General features: G+C 38.5%; 1 protein-coding gene across 1 annotated transcript in view; it reads left to right on the top strand.

The window, feature by feature from the left end:
* RFX6 (regulatory factor X6) overlaps window positions 1-12,777 on the top strand; it is a gene marked incomplete at both ends in the record, with an annotated part of 36,764 nt that extends 23,987 nt beyond the window's left edge. Inside the window, 10 exons of the mRNA XM_080615836.1 lie at window positions 919-968; window positions 1,462-1,621; window positions 3,353-3,497; window positions 4,755-4,864; window positions 7,034-7,151; window positions 8,229-8,351; window positions 9,177-9,386; window positions 10,014-10,523; window positions 11,522-11,740; window positions 12,611-12,777. Coding sequence (XP_080471962.1) covers window positions 919-968; window positions 1,462-1,621; window positions 3,353-3,497; window positions 4,755-4,864; window positions 7,034-7,151; window positions 8,229-8,351; window positions 9,177-9,386; window positions 10,014-10,523; window positions 11,522-11,740; window positions 12,611-12,777 — 1,812 coding nt within the window. The remainder of the gene's footprint in view (window positions 1-918; window positions 969-1,461; window positions 1,622-3,352; window positions 3,498-4,754; window positions 4,865-7,033; window positions 7,152-8,228; window positions 8,352-9,176; window positions 9,387-10,013; window positions 10,524-11,521; window positions 11,741-12,610) is intronic.
* Window positions 12,778-13,071: the final 294 nt, after the last annotated feature.

Here is a 13,071-nt window from a genome sequence, read left to right as displayed (position 1 = left end):
AAGTAAGACAAAATTTCTCAAAAGCTTAGAAATTTACTATTGTGTCTCTTCTTTGTGTCTTACTGTTTCTCACTTATAATAATGTTAGATATTCTTGACAGCACAGCTGCCAGAAAGAAGAGGAAATTTTGGTGTGTTGTTAACTAACCATTTACATCAGTAGTGGAAACAGATTTTTAGGATATAAGCTGACAGCTTTGCCCTCTGCAATAACATTCCCCAGAAGGCATGCCAGATGGCACAGTTTTTTTCCTAAACAGCTCTACATCATACTTAGCTGCCGGGCATTTGTCCAAAACTCTGAACACATTCAGTGCCGTATTCAGTATGGCAGAGAGAAGACTCAAGTGGCTAATAGCACATGAGGACTTAGGACATGCTTTACTGAGACTCGCAGTGATTCTAGAGAAGACAGTGTGTTTATGCATCTCACTTCTACTGATTTACCTATCATAGGAGTGATAGCGCTTTCCTGTTTTATTGGCATGCTGGCATACATTAGAATGGGAGCTACCTAAATATAAAAATATCTCATGTGTTCCTATCTAATAGTGATGGGAGACATCTAGGTATATAAATATCATAGAACCATAGAATCTCATTGAAGGTTGAAAGGGACCTTAAGGGTAATCGAGTTCCAGCCCCCATGCCACGTGTAGATACACGTTCTACTAGGCCAGGTTGCTCAAAGCCCCGTCCAACCTGGCCTCAAACACTTCAGTATCACTTTAAATAACTTAATCACTTCAAATAATTACTGCTTTAAATAACACTTAAGTATCTGGACAATAAGTTGAATGTCTTTATTCTGCATTAATTTCCTGTCCTTATCACTTTGCAGTCTAAGTAGACAAGAAAGATATGAGTGAATAAATGGCCAGTGGAAGCTTGATATAATTTTCTGTTACTTTTTTGAAGGTCCTTACAGATGTACTTATCCCTGCAACAATGCAAGAAATGCCAGAAAGGTAGGTATTTGTCAGTAATAATGCTAAATGATGTTTGTTAGGCATATTCCAGGTAAAGAGCAGAAATTCTATATCCCAGATAAATTTTCTTACAACATTTATTCTCTTTTTCAGAACAGTAGCATATGTATGGCAAAATACACTTAGCTCTGAAGACAGCTATAGAACATTACACAGTATATTGAATATTGCACAGTATTTTAATGTCCCATTTTACTGGCTTGTTGGATATATTGTAATAAGCTTCTTCTACACTAACACCCTATAAGATCAAAAAAGAAATAAATGTACTTGTGTTGCTTAAGGAAAAATAATTATTACCTTTTTCCAGACTATTTTTCAGGTTTGTAGCCTATGCATCACAATAATATTTAAGCATTATGTAAGTTGCCTCTGAATCTTCTGTTAATCATGATTGAAACCTAATTATTTAAATTAATTCAAGGCAAAGTTTATTGATGTTTCTCTAAAACACTTTTTTTTTTTCGTATAGTTTACTGGCAGATATAAGAAATTTTGCAAAAAACTGGGAACAGTGGGTTATTTCCTCTTTGGAAAATCTACCAGAAAATCTGACAGATAAGAAACTGCCTATTGCACGAAGATTTGTTTCCTCCCTGAAACGACAGACATCATTCCTACACCTAGCACAGGTAAAAAAAATAAGACTATATATAAAAAAATTGTCAATTATATTTCATGCACCTTTCAGGCTATGAGATACAATACGTTATTTTTTCAAGGTTCAACTTCAGCTATGGAACACTTATCATCTTGTAGTATTATCCACACAAGAAGGAAATGACCATAAATAGATTTGACCAAAACTTCAAACTTTTGTAGTGGAAGAGAGAGAAAAGACCATGGTTATGATGGAATACTTTCATGGGAACTTTAGGCAATCAAATGATGAAGCATAGAAACAAATAGATGTGTATTTGTTTTAGCTCCAAATTGGAAAATAGAAAGGTGATCCTTCTTGCCTAGCAAAGGCTTGCTGTCTTTTCCATGGTGTCCTTTAGTGAGCTTATTTGTTTTTAAGTTCTGACTGAAAGGAGAATGTGTGAGTGACAGGTAGCCGAGGGCTCCAAAGCTGACTTGGCCAAGATACAGGTATCTGCAATTAGAAGGCACCTCCACGTGATGTTTTGGTAGATTATACAAAAGGATACAATGTCTTTTGGGAACTCAAGTGCTAACAGCTTGGGCTTTGAGGTGGTAATCCTCATGAATAACTGTAGATGCACCATATATTCATCTTAATTTAGTTTTCCCTTTCATAAATATTAAGACAGAAGTAACACATATGTGACATCAGGAAGATAATCTGATAGAAAGACACATTAGAAAAGCATTAGAAGCATAGTGGAAGGGAAACATTTTCTCAACTGATCTACAAAAGCCCCAGCCATGATTAAACAGAATATGTTTCAGTTTTGGGCACAGTAACAAGCACAGTAGTCATAGCAGCCTTCCAGTATCTGAACAGGGGCTATAGGGATGCTGGGGAGGGACTCTTAATTAGGGACTGTAGTGGTAGGACAAGGGGTAAAACTTAAACAGGAGAAGTTTAAACTGGATATGAGGAAGAAGTTCTTTACTGTGAGGGTGGTGAGGCACTGGAATGTGTTGCCCAGGGAAGTTGTGAATGCTCCATCCCTGGCGGTGTTCAAGGCCAGGTTAGACAGAGCCTTGGGTGGCATGGTTTAGTGTGTGGTGGGGCTGCAACTAGATGATCTTAAGGTCCTTTCCAACCCTAAGTATTCTATGATTCTTCTCTGAGGGGTTATTCAGGTGATCCTCAGCTGTGCCTGTGTGCTGGTTTTGGCTTGAGTAGTTAATGGTTTGGATTTGTGCTGGAAAGAGTGCAGATAATTAAGAGATGTTTTCATTACTGCTGAGCAGTGCTTACACAGAGCGAAGGCCTTTTCTGCCTCTCACCCCACCATAGAGTAGGTGGGGGGTGGGCAAGAATGTGGAAGGGGAAACAGGGAGGACAGCTGACCCGAAGTGACTAGAGGGATAGTCCATACCATATGGCATCATGCTCAGCAATAAGAACTGAGGAAAGGTTGGCAGAGGGGGCACTGCTCAGGGACTCAGTTGGTGGTGAGCAACTGTTTTCATTTGCATCACTCGTCTTTCTTGGTTTGTATTTTTCTCTGTTATTTTTTTCCCCTTACTATTATTACTGTTATTGGTATTGTTACTGTTATTTATTTTTTTTTAGATTATTAAACTGTTTTTATCTCAACCCATGAGTTTTCTTATTTACATTTCCGTTTCTCCACCCATCCCACAGAGGGTTGCGAAGTGAATGAGTGGCTTAGTTGCAGGCTGGGATTAAACCATGACAGGGTCTCAACATTTTACTTCTCTTCCAGATTGCTCGGCCAGCCCTTTTTGATCAGCATGTGGTCAATTCCATGGTGTCAGATATTGAAAAAGTTGATTTGAATAGTATTGCATCTCAGGCACTCCTTGCAGTCTCAGGGAGCACAGACTCTGATGGGGAGGTCTACAGTGAATGTAAGTTCATGGTGATATATCTATATATATATCTCTCATTAAAAGTAATTAGCTTTTTTGTTTCATACCATGCCAGTCTACTTCAAGATGGACTGAGAAAAGGCACACAGATGCCCTGTGTCCTCTAGTCTAGCTCAGTGTTAACTTCAGTATCTCAAGAAAACCAGTTAGTTGCCCTAGCATGTCCTACAAGAACAGAAGCTTGGGCTGAGAAGTCAGAAACAGTTGCTAAAGAAATCATTTACATGTCAGTTGCTAAGTGTAATCAAATCTCTTTAGTTTTGTCCTAATCATATGAGCATATTAGCACAGATCAATTTTTGAAATATGTCTCAAAAATTCCACATCATTATGGCTTAATTTAATGGACATTTGAGCTACTTTACATTTCTTTTTATGAATAGATTTTGTTTGCTGCATGTTGTTCTTTAACAAAATGCATAATTTTCTACGAAATATAACAGCTATTTTCATACACAGACTTAGAGTGGAGAGTGTTAAGTTTCATATACATACCTGTTGTTAAAAAAAATAGCTTTTTTCTCTATTAAAAAGATAGCTTTTGTCATAGGAATCATGTTGATCAGAGTTTGGAGAGCTGAAAGGAATAGCAGTGTGTTGTCCTCTAAATATTATTACTTGATCATGAAAGTTTGTTGTCTTTAATGGTTCAGAAACCTATTCACATTTTCATTTGAGTTGCCCATTTCCTGCTTTTTGTGTAATTGTTTTCTATTTTGTTCCGTGTGCTCTTCCACACTGGTTTAAAAAAAAAAAAAAAAGGAAAAAGAAGAGACCTACCTGGTCATTCAGGCAGGGTTTTTGAAAATGGGAGCTTATGGAGTTAGATTTATATTTTATTGTGACAAACTTGTAAAATATAAGGTAAACCTAAGAGAGGGTACCAATCTGCCACGTTACAGAGAAAGCTTTACAACTAAACTTAGTAATAAAAATGTTTTCAAGGCTGAATCTTAAAAGGAATTGAAATTAACAGATTTTTTTTTTTTTTTGCTTTTATTTTCTTATGAAACTTCATTGTCTTACAACTTGTATCACTGTAATGCTTAAGTAGTTTAAATGTGTACGTGTGATGAATGTGTGTCTGCTTGCTTTGCTGGGGAATTGCTTATTTCTTTACTGCTCTAATTCTTTGCTTTTCCTTTCCATGCTACAATATTGTCATATTGCTGGTGAGTGGCTTTTTCTCACATTCAGAATGGCATGAAATGATATGTTCTCCTTTTTACATGGTAGATGACTCTATTACAGTGTTCCAAGAACTGAAGGACCTTCTAAAGAAGAATGCCACTGTGGAATCATTTATTGAATGGTTGGATACTGTGGTTGAGCAAAGGGTTATCAAGGTACCTTTCAAATGTTCTGTCTGACTCAAGACCAAATCCTACTGCCCTTACTCCTCACACAGTTAGACAGTCTCCTTGCTTACACAGTCCCCTTACATTTAGGTCGTCCCATTGGTTACCTTTGTGGAATTCTTATCTCTGCTCCCATCTCCTTATTGTAACAGGGGAGTTCTTAATTTGGTGAGAAAAGTTCCAGTGCCATTAGTTCCAATTAATCTTATTGAGTGCTGTTAAGCCATCTTATGTGTGCAACAAACTAAGAAGTATCTTAACATAAAAGTCAGCAGTGTACATGAAAGAAACCCATCCACCTTATATGTGTATGCAGAAACACAGGTATATTGCTCAGTGAATGAGCAGAAGCTGTTCCTTAGAGAAGCAATTCTTTATTTCCAGGTTCAGGTCAGGTTGGATGGGGCTTTGAGCAACCTGGTCTAGTAGAAGGTGTTCCTGCCCATGGCAGGAGGATTGGAACTAGATGATTTTTACAGCCCTTTCTAACCCAAGCCATTCTATGATTCTATGGTTTCATGGTATTTGAATGGTGTAAGTTAATGTAGCAGATGGATTCAGAAGTAGCTAATTCAGAAGTCTGTAGAAGAATTTCTACAGACCAGGATATAAAAGATACAGTTTTGTAGCTTTGTTATGGTTCTTAACACAGTAATTGATGGTTTGATGGGATTTTTTTTTTCCTCCTGATTTACAAGATGCTTTATAATCACAAGTATTTATATGCATGTAGTTATATATGAATGATTACACTATGGCTCAGAACAAAATAATTGAGTTCTATGTTATAGCTCAAGTAAGAGATATTTACCAATTTATGGCTCTAATTAACGTGAACTAGCAGAATAAATTGTTACCCATTGCTTGCTAGAGCTGAACACTGGTCTTCTCATCGGGTCTTGTTCTATCTGGAAATGGAATATTTTATCTGCCGTTTAAGGGAACATCTTCGTATGAATGGATGCAAGAGGAGGAGGCAGTGCAGTTAGCTTTGACTGACTTGCAGGACAGTGACTCTGCCACTTACAAAACAACCATAGGCATGTCTTTTTTCCTTTCTTCACGTGTTTTCCCAAATTTCAATGGAGACAGTGATAATTTATTTCCTTTAAAGCTCTTTGAGTTTCCTGATATTTGCTGTCATAAGTGATCAGCACAGTGGGGAGCTTCGAATGATTCAGGGTAGCAGAGCCAAAGCAAGTCCTCATTCACACTTACCTAGACGTAAAACTCCCACTGAAGCTAAGCAATCACAACTTATCTAAAGAACTGAATGATTATGTCTAAAATTCATTCCACAATTTCAGATGACAATTTCTGATAAAGAAGCCAGGCAGAAAGGGCGACACTCTCTCTCATTCAGCAACTACTATGTGATATCTTATTATTAAAGTTAACAGGTATGGTTCCTAGCATTGTTTTCCTGTAGTTAAGGGTAAGAAATACCAATGATTCCTGATAGAAGGCTAGGTCAAATAAGCAGAAGCTAATAATTTACAGAACATGTAATCCTTCCGTTGCTGTCTGCCTTCTGTTCATGCCAAATTGTGGTTACTGTCAAATTCACACAACAGCTTCTTTCTGCTTGCTGTTTGAGAAAGCAACAGGGCATACGTTACCACATGAAAAAATCACTGCCAGAGCGAAGTGACAGTATGAAATGAGCAGCATTAAAAGTGTCAGTGTTACATTAGTAAACATACTATTTTGTAAGAGAAAGTCTGGCCAGTGTTAGACTACATTCAAGTACAAAGACTAATTTCACTGTTTATATGGAATAACGTAGTGGCAGAGGGTAGGTTTTTTAAAATTTATTTCTGCCCTGTACACCTGTATATTTACAGAACATTTTGGCATCTTTAATACTAGAATATGAGGCAATTTATATATCTTCAGGGCACAGCAGAGCCCAAGCAGTAAGCAGTTTGCTTCATCTAACGTTGTCAGACCTCTGCTCTGATTGCACTGAAATAAATGAATGATGCTCTTTATCACTTTAGGACACATATTATGAAGATAGTTTGAATGAGGCAGCTTGATCCAACCCTGTCACATCAGCTCAAGTCAAAGACTCCTTGAACTGTCAAGAATATTCAATTCTTGTGCGTGCAGAAAACAAGTTCGCATACTTACCAGTATTTTACTACTCTCTTTCAGGCAAGCAAGCAAAATGGGAGGTCATTAAAGAAGAGAGCTCAAGACTTCCTTCTCAAATGGAGTTTTTTCGGTGCTCGAGTGATGCATAATCTAACTCTAAACAACGCATCAAGTTTTGGTACCTAGGCTTTATAAAACCTCTCATGTTTTGTACATACGTGCTAGCACTTACCAGCTTTCCACCATTTCCTGAGCAGAGGAACATATCCCAGTCTAAAGATTCTTTGCTTAAAGCCACAAATGCTGTGTAATGTGCTTTTCAAACTAGCCTTTCATCGTAAATGCTAGCAATATTTTGTTGGTGAGCAGTGTCACGTTCATTTTTAAAAGGGTGTTTTTTGCATTTGAAAAGCTGTGTTTGTTTTAACATGGCAATGGAAATATAGCTGCATACCTCAGTGTAGGTGAGAGAAGATTTAAATCATTAGTTTTACATGTGGATCAGTTTGGCAAAAAAAAAAAAAAAAAAAAAATACAGCTGTGCAGAAGTTCTTGTGCATATTATGTTTTAACACAAGCAAAATGAATTTGGCAGATCACCACTCGTTTAATTCTGGGATCAGTAGACAGTCAATTAAACTGTTTGTGGTTTTTAAAACCTAACTTTCACATGTCCATCTTTGGAAGTGTTTACTTTTTTGGGGACTCTCAGAAAGAAACTTTTATAAAATAGAAGATGGTAGAGCAAGTGAAACTCACTGTGAATCTAGTACATAATTTCCTAAGTTTAGCCACAGGTAAATTGCAATTTAAAATTCAGAGTGTATTTTAAATGGCTGTAAGGCGACACACATTTTTAATGTGATATATCCTTGAAATAAGGTCAAAGACTTCACCAGTTATTGTCTGGTTATTTAGCACAAGGCAAACAGAAGCAGAGCAGAGGTATTCTAGCAGACTTTGGCCTTATCTAGCTCCACTGTGTGCCCTCTTCAAGTATAAAGCATGTCTCACTTTCATCAGTATTTTTCTTTGATGTAATTAGTGGTCAAATAGCCTACAGGACAGTAAACAATTGAGCTAGGTGGGCCAGTGCAAAGAGAGATTAGAGCTAGAACTTAGGCACTATACCTTGTTGGTCTTGCCAGGTCATTTAAAGTCCACAATTATTTGTTTGTTTCACTCGCTTCTTGTAGAGTGGTGAGAGATGGTCACAAAGATAACTTAGCTACTCTCTCTCTTTCTCCTCCCAAAGGTTCTTTTCATTTGATTCGCATGCTACTAGATGAGTACATCCTGCTCGCCATGGAGACACAGTTCAACAATGACAAAGAACAAGAACTCCAAAATCTACTGGACAAATACATGAAGAATTTAGGTAACTAGGGCTTGGTTCTTTTAAATGTACTCCAATATTTTTAGAAAACAAGCTTACTGTCTTCTCCTGAAGGTGTAGCGATATGCAATGTTGTCAAATTCACTTGAAAAGCTTGTGACCCCTCAGCAATTCATTCCCATCTTCCTTCCATAGTTCCCTTAATAACATTTTGTGGGAATGTGAACACACTGGATCTCTGGGTGCAACAAACACTTGTAGGTACATCTGAATGTCCACAAGCTGAAGTATGAGAAGAGGTATAAGTAGCACAAATTCCTCATCCAGTTTTTCTGCCAAAGCTTCAATATGTAATTGGGCCTGGAACTAGGAACATATTAAATGTTGCTAAAATGTAACTATTCCTGCAAGGTTGGAACACAAATTTGGAGCCCTGTTTAGCATCTGGCTGAAGTATTAGCATGTGGAAGAGAAGCAAAATGAATTTAAAAAACATAACATTTTCCATCTACTGGGCTTGTTCAAGGTTAGACTGTTTGAAGTCATATTCTCCAGGCCCTTTGCTATAAAAATGAATGAAGTTTGATTTGGATCAAATTTAAGTCCAAGTTAAGTAAGAAGCTGATACTCTGTGATGTAGATCTGTGGTCAGGGAATATGATACAAACAATTCCACTGGGAAGATTAAGACTAGGGCAATATTTGTATTCATTGGCTACATGCAAAACATGGAGGCTTCACTATGTTTTGAAATAAGCAAAGATATGAACAAATCAGGCAGCTCATATGTTGTCTATATACTCATGATGAATTTATGTGCAATGAGCATATGTGACAGCCACCAAGAGTTTTCACTTACTCTTCCAGATGCAAGCAAAGCCACCTTTACTGCATCACCCAGCTCTTGCTTCCTAGCAAATCGTAACAAAGCTGCTCCTCTGCCCAGTGACGCTTCAGTCAAAAATGAGTGTCTAGCAGAGCAAACCTACGTGTCCTTGTCAGCTAGTCAGCCAAGCAGTGTAGCTTCTGGTCTGAACCCTTTTGCCGCAGGAGACAGCGAGAATATGCATCTGGCAGGTATGTATCAGTTCTTGTAGTTTGTCCTTCCTCTTCCTTGTTAGGCTTTCAGTCCACAGTAACATGTTGCTGTAATGACCATATGCATTTATAAAGACCTCTAGTAAATAATGTTTGATGAACTCAACCTCTGTGTTGATTTACAGAAAATGGCAATTGTAGAGCCTTGCCAGTAATAGGTCCTCTTGGAACAGTGATAAAACTATTCTATAGCTCTTGGCTGGTTCTTGTGAAGACAGAATGAACAGTAACACCTGGAGCACATGTGACTTGTAATTCATACATGCATACAATACAATCACTTAGGTTGAAAAAGATCATGGAGTCTAACTGTTAAACTAGGACTGCCAAGTCCACTGCTAAACCATGTCCCTAAGCACCACATCTACACATCTTTTAAATACCTCCAGGTTTAGTGGCTCCACCAATTGCTGGACATTCTCATTGAATGTGACAGCCTCTGAGCCAGACAATGAAAGTGGGAAGCTTCATACCCTGAAGCCATGGATTAAAGAGCATTGGTTGTATAGGTGGGGGTCACTAGAGCGACAGTGTCTTAAAAGATCTGCTCTATTCAGCAGTACTGCAGTATGAATTCTGATTGCAGCTAATGCTTATTTATTCCAGGTCAGATGGAACTGTCTCAAAGCACTGGTCACCTGATGACTCCACCCATTTCACCAGCCATGGTCAGCCGAGGAAGTGTTATCAACCAGGGGCCAATGGCTGTGAGACCTCCAAGTGTAGATCCAGTGTTATCTACACATTCACAATGCTCTTCCTATTCAGAACCCCTTTACCAGACACTGTCACAAACTAATCAGAATTACTATGGAAACAATTCCAATTACCAGATGATGTTCAGAACTCAGGCCCATTCCACTCCAGGAGTTTACCACCACAGAGCAGAGCACAGCCGCTTCAGTGCCTTGAGTGAACAGCAGTTCTCCAGAGACTACTTCAGCAACAGTTGTGCTGTGTCTCCATACAATGCCAGATCCCCTTCTAGCTATGGTCCCTCATCCATGTCTCAGGATGCACACAATACGCAGTTTCTGAATACTGGGAGTTTCAACTTCTTGAGCAACTCCGTGTCTACATGCCCAGGAGCAGCATATCCTGCTAATGCTTCCAATGGTATTAATAGATATTTTCTTTTTATCTTCTGTTTTTCTTCCTTGCTGGGGTAAAACACCTTTTATCTGCTTTTTTCTATGGAATATGTTTCTCAGCTCTTATTTATACCTTCTTGTTTTGCACTTCTCTGATGACAGACAGAGATTGTAAAGTAGCTTAACAAGCTACTTAAGGATTTATTTTCCTCTGGTGCATTCTCAGTAGACCTCAAATGCATCTGCTGTGCCTATGCTAATCTTACTTTGGAACCACTGCCATGTCTTGCACAAAGGAAGCAAAACCAGGCTGACCTTGTGATTTAACAATCTCTTGAAAAGCCCCCCAGACATCTACTATGAAACAGAAGGAATAAGATAGCTTACCTCTGGGATCAGCATAATGGACCGTTCTAGTCACAAGGTCAGAGTGGTGAGACACAGTATAAATATGTGCATTAGAATTAGTTTGAGACATCATCCCTAATATTTCTCTTGTTCAAGCATAAAGTTATTGCACCAATCTGCTTTAGAGATATGGTCAACAAAACCATCTCCCTCTTCTGGAAGAAAGACACAGTGTAATTATTGCATTTGTATGGATTTGTATAAGCAGTAAGTATGTATTATCATGCAGATTTTCTTTCCATGTGTACTTTCCTTGATGGTGCTTTTCAGAAGGGAGCACTGAACTGTAGATAGGAGTCTCCATGGTGTCTCTTACGGCCACTGACTGTAGGCTACTGTTTGATTCTTGATCTTAGAATGGAAGGGCAATTCTGTACTGAAGGCATGACTGAACTCTTAGGATCTTTTTACTCCCATGTTACCACCCCTCTTTTGGTGTCAATCACTGCATATGTTTCTAATGCTGCTAGGCTGTATGAGTACATAAATAATCTTACTCTCAAGGGACTCAGCTGGTAACAATTAACTTTTGTTCCAGGTTGTCACAGGCTCCTACCCTATCCTTTCTCCTCAGCTGTATTTTCACTCTGCTTTTTTCCAATCTCCTCTCAATAGGGTATTATGGAAACAATATAAATTATCCAGAATCTCACAGACTTGGAACAATGGTGGATCAACATGTTTCTGTAATCAGCAGTGTAAGCAGCATTCGTTCGTTGCCATCATACAATGATATACATGATCCACTGAATATCTTGGATGACAGCGGAAGAAAACAAGGAGGCTCATTCTACACAGAGTCCTCACCTTCAATCACCTGTCGGACTCCTATGTGTAAGTATAGCCAGTGACTGAGGAAGAGCTACAAACTTTTTAGCATCCGAACAAGTGATGAGTATTAGACTGTAGCTCATATATATAGCATATAAGATGCAATACTGAGATAAAATGGCTCAGTAAGGCATCATAAGATATGTTTTACTTAATATTGCAGGACTGCGGGTTTAATAGCTCTTTGCTTCCATAAGAAGGACTATGACCCATTGTCCATGAGGACTGGAATGACTGGCCTGGGCCTCAGTTGCAGAAAAATCCATATTAGAAAACACTTACTAGCTATTAAGTGAGCTAATAATGGACTGAACTCTTTTAAGGGCTCTTAAGGATCCTCACTGTCACACAGATCAAATGAACCCTGGGTCAGAGATGTCTAGACATATGCTTCCTATGCCATAGTCCCTTCCTGTCCTGTGCTTCCACAGTTGTGTGTCTTAGGCAAAGCTCCCACTGACAGTGAATTTTAGGTGAAATTACCTAACCCCAAAGGGTTTGTTTTGGTATGTGCATTAAATAAAGGGCATCTGAGTTTTTTCTCACATTCCAAAAAAGTGTTACATGGAAGATATAAGCTAAGGCACTGTTTGTTTTGTTGTTGATTACCTCTTCCTACTACTTACCTGTTAGCCTTGCGCAGAAGATCAGACATTACTTACCTCATTAAGGCTCTGCAAGAATTCAGTGCCACTGAAGAAAATTTATTGAAGTATAGGTAAATTGAGTGTAGTATAAAAGTGTTGACATTTCCACCCTTCAGATAATGTGCCTGGTAGGTAAGGTCTCCATCAGATGAAATTGGATTGGTTTTTTTGTTAAATTCAATAGATAGAAAACTCGCAATTATGGTAACCTTTTTTTTCCCCACAGCTTCAAACATGCAAACCACATCTTCTTCTCAGTGCATGTATGGAACACTTGGTCAGTTCCCTTCTCAGGAAACTCTGGAGCCCCATGGCCCACCAAGCAGAGATACGGTGTCATCTTTACCACCAATCAACACTGTATTCATGGGAGCAGCTGCTGGAGGAACTTAACTGGGAGAGTCATGTCAGTGCCTTTAAACTTACTTTCCAAATCCAGATATTAAGGCTATGATACAATCCCCTCCGAGTTGATGGAATAGAAAAGTATTACATATAGGTGTTAAAGGAGGGATATTAGCAGTCCTCCACGCAGAAAAAAATAACTATATTCAAATTGGGTCCTACTTGTGAATCACTCAGGATTGTTTTCACCATTACAACCTTTCAGTTAAAAATTCTGGGTGAGCAGAAAGAGCCAGTGATTCTTGCAAGCAAGATTAAGTTGTAAAGAAATTATTACATCTA

This window comes from Psittacula echo (assembly GCF_963264785.1).
Source record: "Psittacula echo genome assembly, chromosome: 4".
Lineage (NCBI taxonomy): Eukaryota > Metazoa > Chordata > Aves > Psittaciformes > Psittacidae > Psittacula > Psittacula echo.
This window is presented reverse-complemented; position numbering and strand designations above follow the sequence as displayed.